The 21,771-nt window shown below is 49.2% G+C and overlaps 1 protein-coding gene across 1 annotated transcript; it reads right to left on the reverse strand.

Moving 5' to 3' along the window:
- Cdcp1 (CUB domain containing protein 1) lies at positions 1-20,422 on the reverse strand. Its single transcript, XM_051140233.1, is given in 9 exon segments — positions 1-529; positions 3,250-3,337; positions 5,978-6,343; positions 9,382-9,759; positions 11,732-11,953; positions 12,824-13,019; positions 13,021-13,193; positions 14,404-14,766; positions 20,175-20,422. Coding segments are annotated over 9 exon segments (2,445 nt in total). The 5' UTR covers positions 20,410-20,422; the 3' UTR covers positions 1-105.
- Positions 20,423-21,771: the final 1,349 nt, after the last annotated feature.

Here is a 21,771-nt window from a genome sequence, read left to right on the forward strand (position 1 = left end):
CCTCCTAGTCCACTGCTCGTCCATCTGACTTCTGATTGGAACAGTTCTGTGAGTCTCAACGCCCGGCGCCAGGCATCGTGGCAAAGTCTTTGGAATGGGGTCAAGTTAATCTTCTTCCTCCACTGACCCCCGGGTGTCGAGTAAGGGGATGTCTGTCACCCTGACACCGACCACCTCCTTGTTGGGGTGTGAGAAAGTGTAGGGTTCGCTCTCAGACTCAGGAGGGCTACTAGGGGCTGGCTCATCAGCAGTGAACTTTGCAGTTGGGGTCCTGGAGAATATAGGGGGCGGGGAGGGGGGGCAGTCCCCCATGGGGCCCTGGAAGGGCCGATAGGTGTCCACCTCTGGCTGGATGAAGGATCCGCAGGAGTCCTGCAGCAGGTGCCCATACACCATGGTGTCGTCGATGACTGCATACACATGGGAGTCATTGTCCTTTCGTCTTTTCTGGAACTTCTGAGTCTGGGGCAGCTGGGTATTGACGTTGCCGTTGTAGATGCCCACAGCAGGACCCTTGCTGACCTTCTTCCTGTTTGTAGAGAGTGACACAACCAAATGAGAAACCAAATGGATGAGCAGCACGTGGGAGCCCTTGGGGGGTTCTAAAGCCTAGTTCACACAAGTCTTTAAGGGCTATTAGCATGTGAAGATGAAGCTGTCCTAGGGGCCACTCTTCAGCAAAAGAGCCTTTGTCTCAGGGTTCCAAGGTGGATCTTGAGGGGTCCTAAGTGGAAGAGGTGGCTTAAAGGAATTTGTTTTGCCTCTGATCAACTTCAGGGAGCCCAACAATGGAGATACCTGGTAATTCCTCCTCATCTTCCTTCCCAGAATTAGAGATGCACAAGGCTTTCTAAACCACATCAGCTCAGCAGGCCCAGGCCAGCCTTCTAGAACAGTCAGTACTGTGCTGCTGCTGCTGCTGCTCGTGCAGAAAGCAACGCTGATTAGTTAATTCCAAACGGTTAATATCAGGACTCAGGAGAGAAGGGTATGACCTAGCTAATCTGCTAGATTTGAGGACAGAATGGCTCCTCCTTAGCTGAGTGGCTCTGTCCCCATCCCATCAACAGCAGCCACCAGGGGAGGGGAAGGGAAAAAAAAAAAAAAAGAAAGAAAGAAAGAAAGCTAGAGTGCAGACAAAATTCAGGGTTCCCTGAGCCATTAGCTTTGGGTGTGTGATGTTCTCTGGTACTCAGATGTGGACAATCGTTGGCATGTCTGCCTCGGGCACAGGGCTTTTTCCCTTCAGTGAACCAAAGCAGCAGGGACTTGGACAACAGCTGACTCAAAAGGAGGCTGTCAGCCCAATTAGCATAATAGGCGGCAGAGTGCAAAGGCTGGCAGCTCACTAATCCTGCACTATGCTTTGGGGAGCTAAAAAATCCATCTGGTGTTGACTAGCTCCAGGAGCTCTAGCATGCAGCCTTCAACAGGAAGGCCCCACCCCCACCCGCCCCTGTCACGGCCTCACGGTGCCTAGCTCTTCCCTTTACCCGTGGATTGTGGAAAGGGCTCTCTTGCCCCTGTTTTATCCCCAGTGCATTACAAAGGAGACCCTCAGTGAATACCTATCGCAGGAACACGTTCAGTGTCAATATTTCCCCTTGTCCTTGCACAACCTGCCCCCCCCCCCCAACTTGGGGACAAGTGGCTTCACACAAACACGTCAGCTAGACGCCTCACGCAACTGAAGACCACAGAAAGCCTGTCTGTGCTGACAAGTCTCAGGTCGATCTGCAATAGTCTGGAGCAGGAGGCATGACAGCTGGACTCTTCCCTTCAACCCCATCCAAATCCTCAAGAGGCACCTGGGGGCTCAGTGTTAACTGGGATACGCTGTGTACCCCGGACAAGGAGGAGCCAGGCATTTCTCAAAAGCTGGATGGCTTAAGATTGCACAGCAGGGATTTGCCCAGGGCCATAGTGAACTTAAACCGTTCGGGGACTGCGGAGATAGTTGGCAAACTGCCTGCTCTATGAGCATGGAGACCCAGTCAGAGGCCAGCATCCATCTGTAATCCCAGTGCGGGGCGGGGGACGCTCATATCACTGCCGAGCAAGCCTGATGCGTAACCAAGTGTGATTCCCAAAAACTCATGGTGGAAAGAGAGAACCAGTTCTCACAGATTGTCCTCTGGCCACCATGTGGACACATGTGTCCACATGTATAATACACATAAATAATAAATAAAATGTAATAAAAATTATAATTTTTTTTTAAATTGAAGAATGATACTGGATGTTGTTCTCTAGTCTCCATAGCATGACCAGAACACACGTATACCTCACACACACACACACACACCTGCACACTCACATAGCCTCCACACCACAACCAGAACACACACATGAACCACACACACCTGCACACTCACATAGCCTCCACACCACAACCAGAACACACATGTGTACCACACACACCTGCACACTCACATAGCCTCCACACCACGACCAGAACACACACATACCACACACACACCTGCACACTCACAAGAAGACAAGGCAGCTAACCAGGCCCCACTTTCTCTTAGCTCTAGGGACATCTTTTGGCACAGGTCTGCAGTCCCACAGATAAGCACAAAACAGAGTTTGCGGAAAAAAGCAAAGGAGAACAAGCCAGGGCAAAACACTTGTTTTCCCTCCAGGTAGCAGAGGGCGTGGCTCCTGCTAAACACATTCCTGCTGCCATGGCCTGATAAGCAAACACAGGAGACTTGTGCTGGGGCCAGTCCCAATATCTCTCTCTCTGTCTCTGCCTCTGTCTCTGTCTCTGTCTCTCCCTCTGTCTCTCTCTCTCTCTCTGTATTTTACTCCCCCAGGTATGCCTCCACCCTCTGAAACTGTAATTCATCCTTGGTGAGAATATTTAGTGTTGATCTTTGTGGGGAAATGCTAATCAAAAAACATCACTGACATGAATAAACTGGATGTGGTGACACATGCCTGTAATCCTAGCACTCGAGGAGGTAGAAGAGGGTAGGGAGCTCAGGGCTAGTCAGGAATATGTAAGATGCTGTCTAAAACCATCCATCTGTCCATCTATCCATCTGTCCGTCCATCCATCCTTCCATCCATCCATCCATCTGTCCATCCATCCATCCATCCATCCTTCCATCCATCCATCCATCTGTCCATCCATCCATCCATCCATCCATCCATCCATCCATCCATCCATCCATCCATCCATCCAGTGTTGTGATCCAAGAAGCCATCAGATCAGTGAGCGACAGCTGGAGAGATTCCACCTACTTCTTTTTCACTAGGCAGCAGATGAGAAGTCCCAGGGCAAATAGTAGCAGGGCTCCGCCTCCTGCTGCACCAATGATGACAGCCAAGTCTATGAGCAGAGAGAAGGGGGGCAAAGTAAGAACGTGGTGAGTCTCCAGGCCCCAGCTGCTCCCCTTCTGCTACAAAACTGGAGGCGACTGGGTCAGTTCTGAGCCTGATCTCTACAGGAACGGTCAGCTGGCACTTTCTTCACGACAGGAAGTCAGGCAGTCTGTAAGAAGCCTGGCTATGTGGAGCCACTTGTGTTGGTCACACAGGGCCTCCATGGGTGTTAAACTCCGTGGAGCCAAGATGGGAAGCCAAGGCCCAGGTGCGTGTCTCCAGCCAAATTATTCCTATAGTGTCCGGCCACTGTGTTTCTGACCTATAGTGTCCGGCCACTGTGTTTCTGACCTATAGTGTCCGGCCACTGTGTTTCTGACCTATAGTGTCCGGCCACTGTGTTTCTGACCCATGGTTATGAGCAAACAGAACAGTGACTGTCTAAGCCGACACAATTTAGAGTAATTTGTATGTAGCAGCACTTAGATACATGAAACAGAGGGGGGAGGGCACCCACTTGTGGGGCATTGCTGGGCAAGGTCAAAGTCCATCCCCTCTGGAAAGCTGGTCTAACAAGCTCAGAAAAAGAGGGGTACACTCTTTTGGTCCCAGTGGGCCCCTAAATCCCATCTGGTGAGAGGTGTCACAGATCTGATTCTGCTTTAACAAAAAACTTCAACGCCACCCCTGGGTTACCAAGGACTGTTCCCCTTTGGGAGATAAAGCTCTCAGGACATTTACTATAAACAGAAGCCATACCCTGGGTAGGGCTTTAAAACCCCGGGTTCCCAGGTCGGGGTCGCCTTTTGGCTCCTTCCGGTCACCTTTCTGGTCCTCCCTTCTCGAGCCTTCTGGTCCCCACCCTCCTTCTCATCCTGCTTTTTGCTCCCCTTTAACCTTTTGGCTTTTGGCCCAGCTTTGATTCCCCTGTTCTGCACTGAATGCACAATAAAGTTTAGCTCCTGTTTCTGTGGCTGTCTCTTTGTGGCTCGTGATTCCAGCAGCTGCTTTCTACACGTTGCAAGCCTTTCCCTCCCTGATTTTGAGACACGGGGTGGAGGGGGGTGGGGGTGGCTGCTCTTCCTGAGGAGAGACACGAGAGCCGGATTCTCTCCTCCCGAGAGCACACCAATCTGGGTAAAGGTCTCCACAGCACCCCACATTAGTTCCATGGCCTAGGATGCAATGACCCACAGCCCTGTTCGTCTGGTCCACCTGGTCATCCATCACCACGCAAGCTCCCTGAGCAAGCTTCCCAGAGCCCAGATGAGCAAAGGGTAGCACCTGCCAAATCTCTGACCCATAGTTATGAGCAAATAGTGACTGTCTAAGACAGTGGTCCTTGGCCTTCCTAATGCTATGACCCTTTAGCACAGTTCTTCGTGCTGTGGTGACCCATGACAACCCCGCCAACCATGAAATTATTTTGTTGCTACTTCATAACTGTAATTTTGCTACTGTTATGGATCATAATGTAAATATCTGACATACAGGACATCTGATGTGCGACCCTTGTGGGGGTTGCGGTCCACAGGTTGAGAACCACTGGTCTAGGCCCATACAATGTGCAGTACTTTGTATGTAGCAGTCAGATACATGAAAATGATGTGTGTGCGGGGACCTACCGTCCACCCAACGCCCACTCCTGGCTTCCACTGGGTGCGTCCCCTGGTCACCAGGCTGTCTGAGAGAAGGAAGAGGAGAGGAGCAAAGAGGACAGCAGGGGCTCAGACGCCGGAAGGAGCGAAGGGCCAGGCCAGCGGAGTTCTCTTTTCCTGCACCGCACAGTGGGAGAGGAGCCCAGGCCTGAGAAGGAACAGCACGCCACACAGGGATCTAGGACTCACCGGGTGCTCGGCAAGAAACAAAGGGTAGGTTTGGATGACACAGAAATCAGTGACAGAAAAGGAAAGCCAAGTGGTAGGTAACCTCAGAGTTGGGCATTCTCAGTAGTGGCTTTTGATCGATTCTCTGTCTCTCTCCAGGCTCTCATTTTTTCAACCCTCATTACTGAATCCCTATGATTCTCCACCTCTCACTCTACAGATGAAGATCACAGGAGTGAAGAGAATTCATATATATCAGTATCTATCATCTATCTATCTATCAATCATTTATCTGTCTATTATCTATCTATCTATCTATCTATCATTTATCTGTCTATCTATCTATCATCTATCTATCATCTATCTATCTATCTCATGGAGTTCAAGACTTAAGAGTTAAGAATCAAAGCATAAGGATCCAGGTGAGTGAGAAGGCTGTGGCGGCAGCTGTGTGTTGCACGCTCCTTCTGTGCTCCCTTTGGTGTCCTGCGCATTTCTCAGCAGGGCTCGCTATGCAGTGGAGAGTCAAGTAAGCTCAGCTGCCTCAGATGATTTTGGCGGGGACCTTTGTGAACATCAGTACACAGCCAAATCAGCAAAGTCTTGTAATCAATCTGCAGATGAGTGAGGGAGCCTGATAAGCCCAGCTCCTTGCCCAGTCAATGTGTGAACAGTGATAAATGCTATACATTATAGCTGACTGATATGTGGACAGCTAGGACTCAACCTGTTTCCGGGCTTGCCTCCGACACTTGTTCCCTGCCACTCAGATGCCAATTTTCTTCCCTTCCCCAACTCTAGGAGACTCTGAAAGTCCTTACCCACAGTCCTTGGGGTGAGGGTCACCCAGAAGAGCAGATCTAGCTGCTTGCCATTCACGGGGCTACAGTTGGAGATATTAACCCAGAAGCTGTGACGATGGAAACTTGGCTTAGGCAGCACTTGCTCCTCCAGGCTGAAGATCTCCTCTGCCCGGCCCCGGTGTTCCTGGATGATCATGAATGCACGGCCCGACTGGCAGACCACGCCGGAACGCTCTTTGAAGAAGGTCAGACAAGCCACTTGGTTGCTAGGCACACTGATGTTCCAAGACACCGAGGAGAGGGCAGGCAGGCCACGGTCCCAGTTGGGTGTCCTCAGGTAGACTTTGCTTTTTGTGTCCGGGGTCACCGTGAAGATGCCTTCCTCTAAAGGAAAGGGAAGAGACTCAGACAGATGTTTCACTCAACAAAATGGTGAGAGGAAGGGGCAGTGTAAGGGACATTGAGCAGTCTGCACCAGCATCAGCTGACAGAGCTTCCTGCTGTCATGGACACTTTCTACGTTGTGACTGTCCAATAGGTAGCCGTTATTCATGTGCAGCTGTTGAGCACTTACTGTGTGCCCAGTGTGACGGAGTGGTATAGCCAATGAGATCTCAGAAGAACTAAAATTGGATTTCAGGGTAACTGGGGCAAAGGTTAAGAAATAGGCCTCCAGAGATAATCTGGCCAGCTGCAAAGAGCATCCCCTGTAGGAACCAGCCCCGACTGGGCTGTCTGCCTGTCTTGCTGTTTCATGTCCTGTTTCTAGCAGCTTCCACGTCTGTGTTTATCTTGGTTAGCTAGTCATGTTTACTGCTCTAAGAACGCGCCCCTCCCTTCCTCGAGACTTTTCCTCCTGTGTGCAATCACCTCTTGAGGGATTTCACCTGGGAGGAGGATTCCTGTTTGGCTGCCTATAAGAAGGCTCTTTGGAACTCTGGAGAATAAAAAACCGCTGCCATGGCTGCTGCTCTCTTAGCACGAAGGACCCACTGTGTTATTGTGTGTGTGTGTGTGTGTGTGTGTGTGTGTGTGTGTGTGTGTGTGTGCGCGCGCGCGCGCGCATGAGTTAAATCCGCAGTCCCTCGCCCTCAACTCGGTACCGCGGTGGCGCGGGCGCCACAATCCCCCAGTAGAGATAGCAATGCCTAGTGACTGACTAGACCCAAGGTCCCACCAGAGACAGAGTTGATAAGAGATACAGTTTTATGGCCACATTCCTTCCTGCCAACCAGAGATAGCGTTACCTAGTAACCGACCCATCCCATGGTGGTGGGGGGGGGGGCGGACGGCAAAAGAAGTTAAGTCATGGGTGGTCTTAGCGCCCCTTTTCTGCTTAAAGGACATTGAGAGGATAAAAGGTTCGAGGCCAGCCTGGTCTACAAAGCAAGTCTGGGACAGCCAAGGCTAACACAGAGAACCTGTCTCAAAAAACCAAAGGGGGGGGAAAGAGGAAGAGAGACTAAAAGGACCTCAGATCATGGCCTCGAGGTCGATCCTGAGGCCTAGCATTTGGGGGATCAGGTGCGACCCAGCTCAGAGCTGAATTAAAGATTCCTCTTGCATTTTACAGTGGTTTTGTGTGTTTTCTGTTTTGTTGTTGTTGTTGTTTTGGTTTTTTTTTTTCGATTGATCTGGGCGCAACACTGACACTCCAGCTTTCCCCAAAGGCTGTGTAGTACAGGCTCAGTCACCAGTCCACACTGCTACTGGGAAATGACAGAACCTTTAAGGGGGAGGTCAAGTAAAAGGAAGTTAGGTCACCGGGGACATACCCTTAAAGGGGCTATTGGGAACCCGTCCTTCACTTTCTTTTTGCTTTCTGATGACCAGGAGGTGAGCAGCCTCTCCCAGTCACATTCCTGCTATGAGGCATTGCTCCAACACAGACCCCCAAAGCAGCTGGACCTACCAAAGTCAGCCTTCAGCCTGAAACTCTGAGAAAAACAAACCTCCTGCATTTCAGTTCTGTATCTCATAGCGACGGAAAGCCAATACAACAAAGACTCATATTTTTCATTTATTTAACATTGATTTTGGTTTCCATAATCACATGTGACTATTGTATTGGTCGGTGAAGGACATACCTCTGTTAGACTAGGTACCCGGGTTCTTTCAAACAAACAAACATCAGAACAGTTCGCCAAGTGAGGGTTCTCAGAAATGTTCCTAACATGGCAACACCCGTCCTACTTTGCTGAGGGAGTGGCATATATCTATGTCTGCCCTAGAGAATAAACAACAACAACAAACCTTCAGGTTTGGGCAGAAATCTGGACTTGCCAAGTTAAAAGGGCTTCCGACCTGCCCACAGGTCTGCTGTGAGCTCCAGGTAGATTAGAACTAACAATGTGCCCTGATGAGAATGACCCCGATTTTCAAAGGGTTCCCAAAGGCATTTCCCTGGTAACCTTGGAGATGGTAGTCGGCCTGGACTGACCTTAATCTATGGCCAAAGATCCATTTCTTTCCCACTGTCCCACTGAAAAGTCAAACAAGGGTCTCAGCCAATGTGAAAATGCCCTCTACTTTAACATAATCATTCTTTGAGCAACACACGATGGCGGCTGTGACTTTTGTACTCTGCTGCATTCAGGTGACCCCAGAGAGCCATTCAGACCTCACTTTCTATCTCAGAATACTGTGGACTTTGACCCTGCCTCTGCCATGCAGAACAGGACCCTTGTACCTGCCACTTCTTCCCCAGGAATCCCCCTCCTCCCCGCTGTGCTCTCCATGGTATACTGAACTGTAAAAGCAGAATCATAAAAACCCAGGTTTTTAATGGTTGTTTCTCATTATTTTCCCGTGTCAGCTCCCCCCCCCCCAAAAAAGACTAGAACCTGATTCCTTGTCTTACTGCCTGCCAGCCATAGCACCCCACTGTCAGAAACATTTTTGGAATTTGTAAGATCTAGAAATTTCCATGGGCGGTTGATAAAAAAGCCAGGATTGGGACCCAATGTCCTGCACACCTCTGATGCAGGACCAACCTCTGGCAACAGTCCCTTCTCTGTAAATGGACAACTTTGTTAAAGGCTCTGCTAATGTTTTAATGTGACAAGTCCCCCGTGGGACACGTCTCCGAAAGTTTGTTATCTCTTGAATGACGCTGCTGGAAGGTTGTAGAACCGCAGTTAGTGGAGACTTGCTGGAGGAAGTGGGTCATTTGGGCCCTGAGGTTTTATAGCAGCACTTCCTGTCCCTCTCTGCTTCTTAAGTGCAGACACAGGCTCACACTGCTGTGACTTCCTTACTGTGGCGGACTATGCCTGTGAACTGTGAGCCACAGTAAACCCTTCCCTCAGGTGCGTCTTAGGTACCTGATCACGCAACAGGAAAGTAACTAATACAGGTTTATGCAAGACACGCTGAATGGCTCACAGGAATGGCTGGTGGTGTATGAGCAAGGGGCCGCTCACCTTTGAAATACGGTATGAAGGATGCTGTCAGGCCTTGCCTGGAGACCTCTTGTTGGATGCTGGGCGCGTACATTCGCAGCGTCACGGAGCTGTTCTGCTTCACCTGGATCTTCTCGATGGAGCCCCCTGGGCAGAAGGAGCCAAAGTACAAGTCCTGGCCAGGGGTGGTGCTGGCCACGAGGTAGCCGAAGCTGGAGTTACAGGCCTTCTCTCGCGTGTGCTGCTGTAGCTTCTGACTTGGCACCAGCATAAGGCTGAGCCTGTCCTTGGGTGCCAGTAGCTTCCAGGAGAAGTCGTGCAGCTGCACGGGCAGCTGGAGGATGTCCCTGGGCACCTGCAGGTGGAAGGACCTCTTGTAGCAGTAGTAGTTCAGACAGCCTGGAAGAGAAAGCTGGTGGTACCCATGTGCAGGGAGCGAGCGGGGAGTGCACCCTCCTTAGCATACGGGCTGCTGCAGGCGAGAATCTAGGGCTGCCTGCTTTCTTTTCCACTCATGATTTTTCACTAGCTTTCCTATTCTTACTGTCTACTATCCTGGCAGCCAAGACCCTGTGAGTACTCAGGACAGAAATACTCTCTTCTGACTTGTGTGTTCCTTTTGCTGGGATGCTAAGACACAAGACTCCACCCCAACATGCCCCTGCACTTTTGTGTCATGTTAGACCTGTGAGTGACACTGTGGCCATCTTAGCTTGCACTGTGTCCAGCCACTTCCTAATTGGGTGGCTTCACGCTACTCTAGCTCCCGTGACCCTCAGCTTTGTGTCAGAGATCATGGTGTCTCTCTTAGCTGGAAGTGACTGGGTTTTCTTTTCTTTAACATTGAGTCTCTCTATACCACACTGGCTGTCCTGAAACTCTCTATGTAGACCAGACTGGCCTTGAACTCATGTCTACCTTCTATCTGCCTTTGCCTCTTTTTTAAAAATATAGTTTATTAATTTATTCATATTATATCTTAGTTGTTATCCCATCCCTTGTATCCTCCCATTCCTCCCTCCCTCCCTCCCTCCCTCCCTATGACTGTGACTGAGGGGGACCTCCTCCCCCTGTATATGCTCATAGGGTATCAAGTCTCTTCTTGGTAGCCTGTGCTATCCTTCCTCTGAGTGCCACCAGGCCTCCCCATCCAGGGGACGTGGTCAAATATGGGGCACCAGGGTTTGTGTGCCTTTGCCTCTTAAGCACTATTCAGCTACATGAGACAGGGTTCTCATATAGCTAGGTTGGCCTGGAATTCTATGTAGCCAAAGATGACTTTGAACTTCTGATCCTCCTGCGCTCACTTCGCAAGTACTAGGATTATAGGGGTGCATGCATAGTTGTTCACGCGCTACTGGGGAGAGCCAGGGTGTTGTGAATGCCAGGAAATCACTATCCCAACTGAACTTCATTGGCAGATCTTGAGTATGAGGTTTGTTGCATTTGCTAAGACTTTCACAAGCCACAGAAGGAGCCAGGCTAAGTCCATTTTGTTTGTTTTATTAGCCTCTCATCTTTCCCAGGCTGGGCTTGAACTTGTATAGTCAAGGAATAGTTAGTTTATATGGTGTAAGAATTAAATTGAGAGCCAGGAATGGTGATGCATGCCTGTAATCCCAGCATTTGGGAGGCAGAGACAGACGGATCTCTGAGTTCGAGGCCAGCCTGGTCTACAGAGTGAGTCCAGGACAGTCAAGGCTACAGGTGTCATAAAACCGAAAAATAATTCAGGACCTAATGCATGTTATGCAAGCATTCTACCAACTAAATTACATCTCCGGGTCCCAGGAGTCTAAGTTCTTGACAGACAAGGGGCAGGAAGTAGACAAATGGAGACACAGAGACGGGACAGCTGAGCAAAGGAGCAGAGGACTTTCCCAGGGAGAGGCTGGCAGGTTGGGACCCAGGGCCTGCTGTGGCAATCCTGATGAGGCATCTCAACACTTGCCTATTCTCTCTCTCGCTCCTGTTCACTTGCCCTTAGTGGTCACTTCAGACTATGCCCTGCACAACCCACCCACTAAGCTCCACTAAGCTAGGCAACAGGGCTCAGTGGATAGAGGCACACGCCACCTACCTGGGAACCTACCTAAGTCTGATTCCTGGAACCTACATGGGAGAAGGAGAAAACTGATTCCCATAGGTCGTGCTCTCTGACTTCTGCGTGCACTTGTGTCTGTGTGCGTGTGCTTCTCTCTCTCTCTCTCTCTCTCTCTCTCTCTCTCTCTCTCTCTCTCTCTCTCTCACACACACACACACACACACAAATATGTTTTCTAATAAAGAGGCTGAAGCACAGCATGGGAAAGCCTATGCAGTCTGAGCTTCGGGGTTAAAGCTATGGTCAGGGTTTTTGGTAAGGGCGTACTTATGGTTTTCTCCACATTCATCCACAGGTGTGTCAAGTCATCGCACAGGAAGGAAATCTTGTGTTTGGAGCCAGCTGTCAGGGTGACATTGTTACTACAGGACCAAGACTCTAGACACACGATGCACGTAGGGTCAAACTTGCCGCCATGTTTGACTGGCCGTGGCTCTATGGTGAGTGACATGGCTTGTTCTTGACTCAGGTCCACCACATAGGTTTTATCTGAAACCACAAAGAGACAAGGTGTGAGGCATGGATAGGCAGCTGCCACGTGAGGTGGCCAAAGTGACAAGTCATCTCTTGGGATGAGCATATACTCTCTCTCTCTCTCTCTCTCTCTCTCTCTCTCTCTCAGCACTTTCTCTTCCTCTGACAAGATCTGGGTTTTGAGTTTGCTCTACTGCTGTTAAACTGTAAGACTCAAGGCTAGTCCCACACGCATTGGAATCTTTTGGTTTGATTAGAGTTAGCTAAAGCTATGTAATGTTTGGTATGTTTAGCACAGGGTTTAAAATGCAGGGTGCCCAATGTGTGGGTGTGGGGAGTTCACTACCCCACTGTTGTTGCTGATGGTGTTGACTGACATTTTGGTTCCCACTGCAGGGTTAAGGTAAGGGAGGTCTTGCAAGCCAACTTTTCAATGTCCTCATTAGAAACAGATTAGCTGGGGCTAGAGAGATGGCTCAGTAGTAAGAGCATTTGTTCTTGAAGAGGGTCTGAGTTCAGTTCCTAGCACCCATATCAGGTGGCTCAGAATTGCTGTAATGGCATCTGCACAAACACAACATACACACACACAGAGACACAGACACACACACACACACACACACACACACACACACACACACACACATGACGCATGCATGCACCTTAAAAACAAAAGCCAAACCCGCCCCGCCTCCCACCCTGAATGCAGGATAGTGTTTGCTTCGTACTGTGCTAAAGCAAAGTGCCGGCTCAGGGTCTCCCAGTGAGGCTGTCTATGTCAGCACTCACTTCCTGAATCTCCTGGTTGCTCTATGCGCAGAACAGGCCGCCTCCTCACCTAAGGCCACACAAGGAACAGGAAAAAGAAGACCACGGATTACTCACTGCTCTCATTCTGTGGACGCTGGACCAGGACCTGAAACTGGAGCCGGAGGATCCCTGGGCGCTGGGCATCCTGGTCACAGCCTTGCAGGGAGAGGTTGAAGCTCCCAGCCATGTTCCCTGGCTGCTTGTCCTGCAGCCTGAACACCTCCGGGTTGGTGGTGGATCCTGGGATATAGTATTCGACTCGCTCCTCCTTCCCTCTCACAGTTGGAGACATTGACGTTGAGGAAGAAGACGCTGGCCCTTAGGTGTACAGGGACAACGAACTGCCAGGTCATAAGCTCATCCTCAGGGAAGCCTCCTGGGTAGTTGGCAGACATCATGGTCACCGAGCCTTCACCCTCGAATACCGACTCAATGATGCACAGGCCTGTTGAGACAGATCCAAAACAGAAAGAAAGGAGATGCTGACATCTGTGCTGGCTGTTCATGGCTGAGGGCAGAAGTGATGAGGCTGCACATGATCTTTACACTGAGGGCAGAGACTAGGAACAGGTGTATGAGCAAGCATTGACTAGCTGACTGGGTTGGGGGGAAACTGGGTTTGTTCAGTGTACCCATCTCCATGGGATTAATACAGTCCCCAGGGCTTAGTTAAACATTCCCAACAGATCTGAATGTGGAGCTGAGAGGTTCTGACCTGACAGACAGACAGACACACATCACTGAGAGCATTAGGCAGGCCATAGAAGAATCACAAGGAAGTGACTAACTTTGAGTGTTTATTGCCTTTGCTTCTAAGATGGCTTGCTTAGCTAATGTTTCTATCATCTTATTTTTTGTAATGTTGAGCCGCTGAACACAGGCTCCTTCAAGATTGATTCTCATGAGGGAGCATGAGTGGAGAGACCAGCACCACAGGATGCGCCGACACGCTTGGAGAGAGCAGGTGACAAAGTCAGAGGCGTGCTCTGTGACTGTGGGTCTGTGAGGCCATGCCATTGCAGGTGACAAAGTCAGAGGCGTGCTCTGTGACTGTGGGTCTGTGAGGTCATGTCATTTTGTGAAACAAACACTGTATGCAAGACGGAAAAAGAAGCTCAGTCTGGTCATGCCCGCTTGTAATACTAGCACCGGGGAAATGGAGGCAGGAAGGTCAGGGGTTCAAGGCCAGTCTTGGTTACATAGTGAACTTGTAGCCATCCTAGGCTATATGAGACTCTGTCTTAAAAAATAAATAGCTGCACGCCTTTAATCCCAGCACTTGGGAGGCAGAGGCAGGTGGATTTATGTGAGTTCGAGGCCAGCCTGGTCTACAAAGAGAGTCCAGAACAGTCAAGGCTACACAGGGAAATCCTGTCTTGAAAAAATAAAATAAAATAAAATAAAATAAAATAAAATAAAATAAATAAAGCTGTTGGGCAGCGGTGGTGCACGCCTTTAATCCCAGCACTGGGGAGGCAGAAGAAGGCAGATTTCTGTGAGTTCAAGCCAGCTTGGTCTGTTGAGTGAGTTCCAGGATAGCCAAGGCTGTCTCAAACAAACAAACAAACAAATTGCTGACACTGCACGTTGAAACTCTGGAACATTCTGCATATGTCTATCTGATCACATAGTGGGCATAGGAGGGGCATACTCACGTTTTATAGATGATCGGTTGGCGATGCTGAAGCCTGAGATGTTCCTGGAGTGGAACCAGGGCAAGTGTAAGGCCATTTTCACACCCTCTTGCATCTTGATCCGGGACACGGTGCCATTACTGCAGAAGGTCCCAATCCTGACCTCAGTGGTATCTATACGGCCACTGATGGAGTAAGTAACTCCGTTGGCACAGCTCTCACCTGGCCCAATCTGCCTTAGGCGAGGGGCTGAGAACTGCAGCTCCAGGCCAACGCTCTTATGAGCTCTGACGTCCCAGATGAAGGTTCTGTTGAGGGTGGGCAGCTCTGATGTGGATGGCTGAAGAAGAACCTCCCCAAAAGGACACGGGCCTGCCATGCAGTCTAGAACACAGACATGAGAGCAGCTTTGATCACGGACACGGCAAGGCCATGACATACTGTCCCTCCTAAATGGGCGCTATGGAATTGTGCCCAGGAGCTTTTACCACCCCAGTGGCTCACTGGTGGCCTTTTGCTGGTCAGCACCTCAGCTGGGGAGTTATTTTGGATCAGAGACGCCTGGGAGATGTGGCTCTGTTCTCATTCTGATTTGGGGTACAGGACTGAGAAGGGTTGGCCCCACTGCTTGAGGAAACACAGCCTGGGGCTGACAGAGCACCACTTCAGGCCTGGAACAATTCTCTGTGTAAAGTCCAGGCGAGGCTGGACTTTAGCAGAAACAGTCACCTCGTGCTCAGTGTGCTCCTGGTCTCTCTTTTGTTTCTCTCTGGCTGGGCTGCTTCTGGGGGCATTTCTTTGTGGTAGTTATTCTAGAATGCGGAATCACCATGGAAACAGATCTCTGGGCATGTCAATGAAGGATTTTCTAGATTACATTAATTAAGGTGGAAGACTTGAATGTGGGTAGCACCATCACCTGGAATGGGGTCTTAAACTGAATAGAACGCAGAAAGTGAGGAGAGCACCAGCATTCACCTTTCTCTGCCTCTTGACTAGAGATGCAACGTGACCAGCTGCCTCTTGCTTCTGCTGTCAAGTCTTCTCCACTGTGACAAACAGGATCCCTTGGAAGTCTGATCAGAAATAAACCCTTGCTTCCCTGAGCTGCTCTCAGCAGGTCTTTTGTCATAGCCTTGAGATAAATAATAATATGGACCCCCGCACCCACACCACCAAATCCATCTTTGGATTGAAGACATCTAACACTGTTTCCCAGACTGTGCTTGGTATCTGGTTACTTGTCTCCCCCAACTGGCCTTCTAAGGAGCTATAGGGAGCCTGCAGCTTGGGATAACTTCCTTCCCCTATTACTGTCATGGTTTTGAGGGCAGACAGCCAGGCTCCGCCTTTTAACTTCCTTTTCCTTCTCCATCTCATTAACTAATTACTGGGCGTATTCAGCACACAGTTCCCCTCTCTGGCTGATCCGCAAAGCCCTGAGCTTGCTGCTCCGAGGCTCTCTCCTCTAGCAGCACTGCAGAGGAATCAGCTAAAAGCTAATAACTAATTATATCCTTTGATACATTTTATCTCCTAAGCCTTTTAAAACAACATGCTTGTTTCTATCAAGGAGGCTTCAGCAAAGACTGGAACAACAGAAAGCAGGCAACACCTCTTCAGGGTTAGTGTTGTGCATAGAGGGTGTGTGAAGATGCAGTGGCCTTCGGTCTTGTAATAAGAACCTGTGGTTCAGCCAGGTGGTGGTGGTGGCGCACACCTTTGATCCCAGCACTCCGGAGGCAGAGGCAGGAGGATCACTGAGTTCAAGGCCAGCCTAGTCTACAGAGTGAGTTCCAGGGACAGTCAAGGGTACACAGAGAAACCCTGTCTGAAATCAATCAATCAATCAATCAAACAAACAAACAAACAAACAAACAACCCCAAAAAAGGCTTGGAGAGATGGTTCAGCAGTTAAGAACACTGTCTACTCTTCCAGAGGTCTTGAGTTCAATTCCCAGCAACCACATGATGGCTCACAACCATCTATAACTGGGATCTGATGCCCTCTTCTGGCATGCAGGTATGCATGCAGATAGAGCACGCATCTACATAAAATAAATAAATAAATCTTAAAAAACAAAGCAAAACAAAAAAAGAGCTGGGCACAGTGGTGCACACCTGTAATCTCAACATTCTGCAGGTGGATCTTTGTGAGTTTGCGTCCAGGACATCCAAAGCCACACAGAGAAACCCTGTCTTGAAAAACAAAACAAAACAAAAACACCAAACCCCAAGCACACAAACAAAAACCACCTACCCCCCCTCCCCCAAATAGAATCTGTGGGTGCTTATTTGTGTTCCTCCTGGGCGTTAATGGTGCTGGGTGCTTGTTTTGTGAGCATAAGGACCTGAGTTCAAAACACCAGTACCCCATAAAAAGCTGGCATGGCAGTGCACTCCTGTAACCTCAGCACTGAGAGGCAGAGAGACAAGTGGACCCAAGCTTTTTTTCTTTTTAAAATTAATTATTTTTTATTTTATGTCCATTGGTGTTTTAACTGTATGTATGTCTATATGAGGGAGTCAGATCCCCGGAACTGGAGTTACAGACAGGTGTGAGCTGCCATGTGAGTGCTAGGGAATTGAACCCGGGTCCTTTGGAAAGCAGACAGTGCTCTTAACCGCTGAGCGGTCTCTCCAGGCCCTGGGTCCAAGCTTTGAAAAGCCAGAGTGAGATCCCATCTCAAGGTAATAAGATCAACAGAGGGAGAGACACCCAGTGTTCTGTTCTGGCCTCTCCGTGTGCATGCTTGGGTCTGTGTACCTGCACATTCATGTGTGTAGGCCTCTTACCTACACTCAAAACCTGGGTGGGGCAAAGCGTGCCTGTAGTCCAGATCCGAGAGGCAGAGACAGGAAGCGCCTGGGGTCTTGATGGACAGCCAACCTAGCTAATTGGTGAGCCCCAGGTTCAGTGAGGGATCTCATCTCAAAAAAATGCAGTGGAGGCGCCGAGTGTGGTGGTGCATGTATTTAATCCCAGCACTTGAAAGGCTGAGGCAAGTGGATCTCTGTGAGTTCAAGGCCAGCCTGGTCTACAAAGCGAGTCTAGGACAGCCAAGGCTATAGAGAAAAACCCTGTGTCAAAAAAAAAAAAAAAAAAAGCAGTGGAGGGCAGTAGAGGAAGACACTGCACATCAGCACATTGATTGGCTTTCACATGTGTGAGCATGGATGTGACTACACACCACACACACACACTGTCAACTCCAAAGAGAATTAAGAGAACTCAGGCTGGAGAGATGGCTCAGAGGTTAAGAGCACTGTCTGCTCCTCCAGAGGTCCTGAGTTCAATTTCCAGTAACGATATGGTGGCTCACAACCATTTTATAATGTGATCTAATGGCCTCTTCTGGCCTGCAGGTGTACGTGTTTATTTAATAATAAATAAATCTGAAGAAGAAGGAGGAGGAGAAGAGGAAGAAGAACTCAAGAGCAGTCTAAGACCTCTGAGATCATCCATATCAAACCTGTCATTACGGCAGAGCAGCTCTGCATGACTTGCATTTGTCCACTTGTAGATGCAGCTGACTCAGCACTGAAGCTGGGCTGTCTGTGGTCAGCCTGCACTCATGTCAGGGCACTGCTCGGCCAAACCAATAAAACAGAATCAGATAAAGAGGTGATTAATGAGGCTAAAATTAGACTTGTGTGTCGATAAAGATCGCAGCTATTTTAGGAGCTCATAGAAGCTTCACTGTGTGTATGGAACAGCTCTTAGCTTTCCACTCATGTTGGTGTGTGTGTGTGTGTGTGTGTGTGTGTGTGTGTTGGAAGTCAGAGGACAACTCATAGGAATTGATTCTCTCCTTCATGGTGTGGGTTTCAGGAATCAAACTCAGGCCATCAGGCTTGGCAGCAAGTGCCTTTCCTTTACCCACTGATCCATCTTGCGAGCCCCCACTTATTTTCCTCAGTGACAGGGCAAGCAGCCCGTTCTCTCCACAGTGGGATCTGAGTCCCTCCCAAAGCAGAGCCCCTGAGTCTGGCACCCTGGACTCATCCATAACGTGCGCTAGTCAGCAGCTTCTGGTCTGACTCTCTACCAAGAACTCAGCCGAGAAGCCTCAGCTGGTGCTAGACTCAACACTGTGGCATTGTAAGAGAACACAGCCACTGTCCTTTGTCACCAGAAGTTTAGTTTTCAGGATAGACACAGAAGTGGAAGCCGCTCTCTGACAAAGCACGCCTATACATCTCTTGCATTCTGCCCAGTGCAAAAAACTCAAGAAAGTCAGAGACGCTTCCCCTCCAGAGAGGGAGGGCATGTGAGTCAGAGGTGACCCACAGTTCGTTTGCCCCAGCAGAACTCCCCTTTCATAAATTTTCAGGCAACTGTTGTGGAGTGAGAACTAAGATGTCAAACTCCACTCAAAGCTTCCGGCTGTTTGTTGGAGAAGGAAGGGAGGGGCAAGCACACCACTGGAAACAATCCCAGGTCTGTATCTATTATTTTTAAGAATGATACTTTCTTATTGCCTTGACAAGTTGAAAGCATGCATTTTCACTCCCCACCAAGGGATTCAAGCATCCCAGCGCTGAAGGACCAAATGTACCAAAACGCTTTACTTGTGGCATAGCTCTTTAGTGACCCTTTTCAAAATTAAAGTCACTTTATTGGCTTATTTAGTTATAAAGCAACCAGTGTTTTAAAAATGATGACAACAAAAAGGGCAGTAGGGCTGAACAGAAAGGAGGGACCAGGACATCACACTGAACTCCATGACCTCCTAATGTTCTGTCTTCCGTTCTGCTGTGACTTGAATGTTATGACCTCCCCAAGATCCACAGGTGAAAAACCAGTTCCCAGCACGGTGCCATTAAGAGGCGGTAATTAAGTCACAGGTGCTGGCCTCTACAGGAAGGTTCAGGTTGAAGGGACGTCACCTCCTGTACCTTTATCTTGGGTTTCTCAGCCTCTAATACCGTGAGAAAGATACATGCCTGGTCTTTGTAAATTACCCAACTTCTGGTATTGTGTTATAGCAGGGAAAAACAAAAGGTCCTATGGTGAGACCCTTGTTATTTAGATCTTTTGAGTTCAGGAACCAGAGCCTACCTCATTTATGGGTCTCTCCTGCGCTCTGTGAAGAGCCTGTGTGGCCATGGGGTTAAGAACAAAAGTCTAAAGTTGGGCGGCAGCACTTGGGAGGCAAAGGCAGGTGTATCTCTGTGAGTTCCAGGCCAGCCTAGTCTACATAATGAGCTCCAGGACAGCTTGGGGTATGTAGAAAAGACCCTGTCTCAAAAGCCCAGAAAGAAAAAAAAAGAAAAGAAAAAGAAAGCGAGCGAGCACTCCAGCCAGAGTCTCTGACCTACTCTACTCCTCACGAGCTAAGTAAGCTCAGACTGGCTCCTGTCTGGGCAGCCTGGATTTTCTTTATTTCTTTCTTTTTTCTTTCTTTCTTTTCTTTTTTCTTTCTTTTTTTTTTTAATAATTTAATTTATTTTATTTTATGTGCATTAGTGTGAATGTGTCAGATCCCTTGGAACTGGAGTTACAGACAGTTGTGAGCTGCCATGTGGTTGCTGGGAATTGAACCCAGGTCCTTTGGAAGAGCAGGCAGTGCTCTTAACCACTGAGCCATCTCTCCAGCCCCCCTGGATTTTCTTGAAGATTGATCTGGAGCCCATGGGAAGCCATGGCTTCTACAACTGCCATGGAAGAGCCATCCTGGAGAGATGCGTGAGACGCCAGAGTGGGCCTCTCTCCAGCACCCGAGGCTGGCACAGCCTGGGAGAGCAGCGTGTGCAGGGATTTACACAACAGTGTGTGAGGACCAACTCACCGATAGTCTTCTCGACCTTCATCACAAAGTGCTTCTCCGGATTGTGGCAGCTAAAGGTAAAGGTCTTTCTTTCTCCGGGTTTCACAGGCAACTCAGTCATATGCTGCCTCAGCATGGTGATGTAGCAGGGTTTCCCCGGAAGGGCTGGGCTCACCGGCTTGATGTGCACTGTAATGCCGCTTCCATGGGGCAGAGAGATCTCCAGTGCCTCTGAAGGAAGGAGCAGGAAGGACATGAGAAAGAGGCAATCAGATGAGATCAGCAAGCCTGCAGGGTCCCAGTGGCCTGGGAGGGGTCGGCATGAAGGTGGGGACGCAGCCTCTTGTTTGGGCTGTTAACTTCAATAAAAACAAAAGCAACTCTTACCACACTGCTGATCTCCTGGGCAGTGTCTCTTCAGATCCCTACACATGGCAGCACCAATGACAAGCAGAGACGTTGTCTTGCCTCTTTTTCTTTGTGACTGGGGTGGGGTCGGACACGACACACACAACACCACACAGATACCATCTGCCTACACAAACACTTACTTTCCAAGCCAAGAGCATACATTTGTAGCGCAGGAGGACCAGCCTAGCAGTGCAGGAGGCTGAGGCAGGATGGTCCATAGCACCTTCTCTGCCATGATGGGCTAAATATCTCCAACTATAACCTCAGAAAAACTCTTCCTTTCTCAAGACACTTCATGCTAGGTATTTGGTCACAGGAATGAGAAAAGCAAGTGATAAGAGTTCCATTCATATACAGCAGCTTTCTCTGGTCACGCCAAGCTCCTGCAGTGCTCCCCCTGCCCCACCCAGTGTCCTGGGCTCTCTCTGTCCCTCAGTCTCTAGCCTGAGGGCACCCTGCCATCTGCCTCAGTTCCCTCCTCTCGCCATCAGCAGGCAAGCTCCCACAGGACAGCAGACCTTGCCATCTTACTCAGCAGTAGCCCCAGGACACAGAAAACTTCAAGCCCTCAAGCAATTCTACCTAAAGGTATAGTCCCCATGGCTTTGTTTTTTCCTGCATTTAATTACTCACAAATATATGACAAGTCCCTTACTTCAATTCAGGCTAATAAATCTTTCCTTGGGTATCCAGGGAGACACACACACACACACACACACACACACACACACACACACACACACGAGAGAGAGAGAGAGAGACAGACAGACAGACAGACACACACACACACACACACACACACACACACACAGAGAGACACAGAGACAGAAACACAAAGACAGAGGCAGAGACACAGAGACAGAAATGTGTTTTCTCAAATGCTTTGTTCTGAAATAGTGTGATATTTGAACTTTCCAAGACAGACTCAAAGTCTGAGGAATTTTTTACGACATTAGATTGACTGAGATACACGTTCAGAATCGTGGTGGTCAGCTTTATATCTGAGCTGTGTATACAACCCTTATGTTGTTTCTATAATTGTAAAACTGTCTTCACATGGCGCCAAAAGCTTGCAGTACACCCTGTCTAGGCTCACCCTTCATTAAGGCTTCTGGCTTTTTAGCCAAACCATACTTGAAATTTATTATTATTGTTAACTAGTATTGTTCTAGTTGTTAGACACAAGGCAGCTAGATCAGTTGTAGAT

The sequence above is a fragment of the Acomys russatus genome, chromosome 32 (genome assembly GCF_903995435.1).
Source record: "Acomys russatus chromosome 32, mAcoRus1.1, whole genome shotgun sequence".
Taxonomy (NCBI): Eukaryota; Metazoa; Chordata; class Mammalia; order Rodentia; family Muridae; genus Acomys; species Acomys russatus.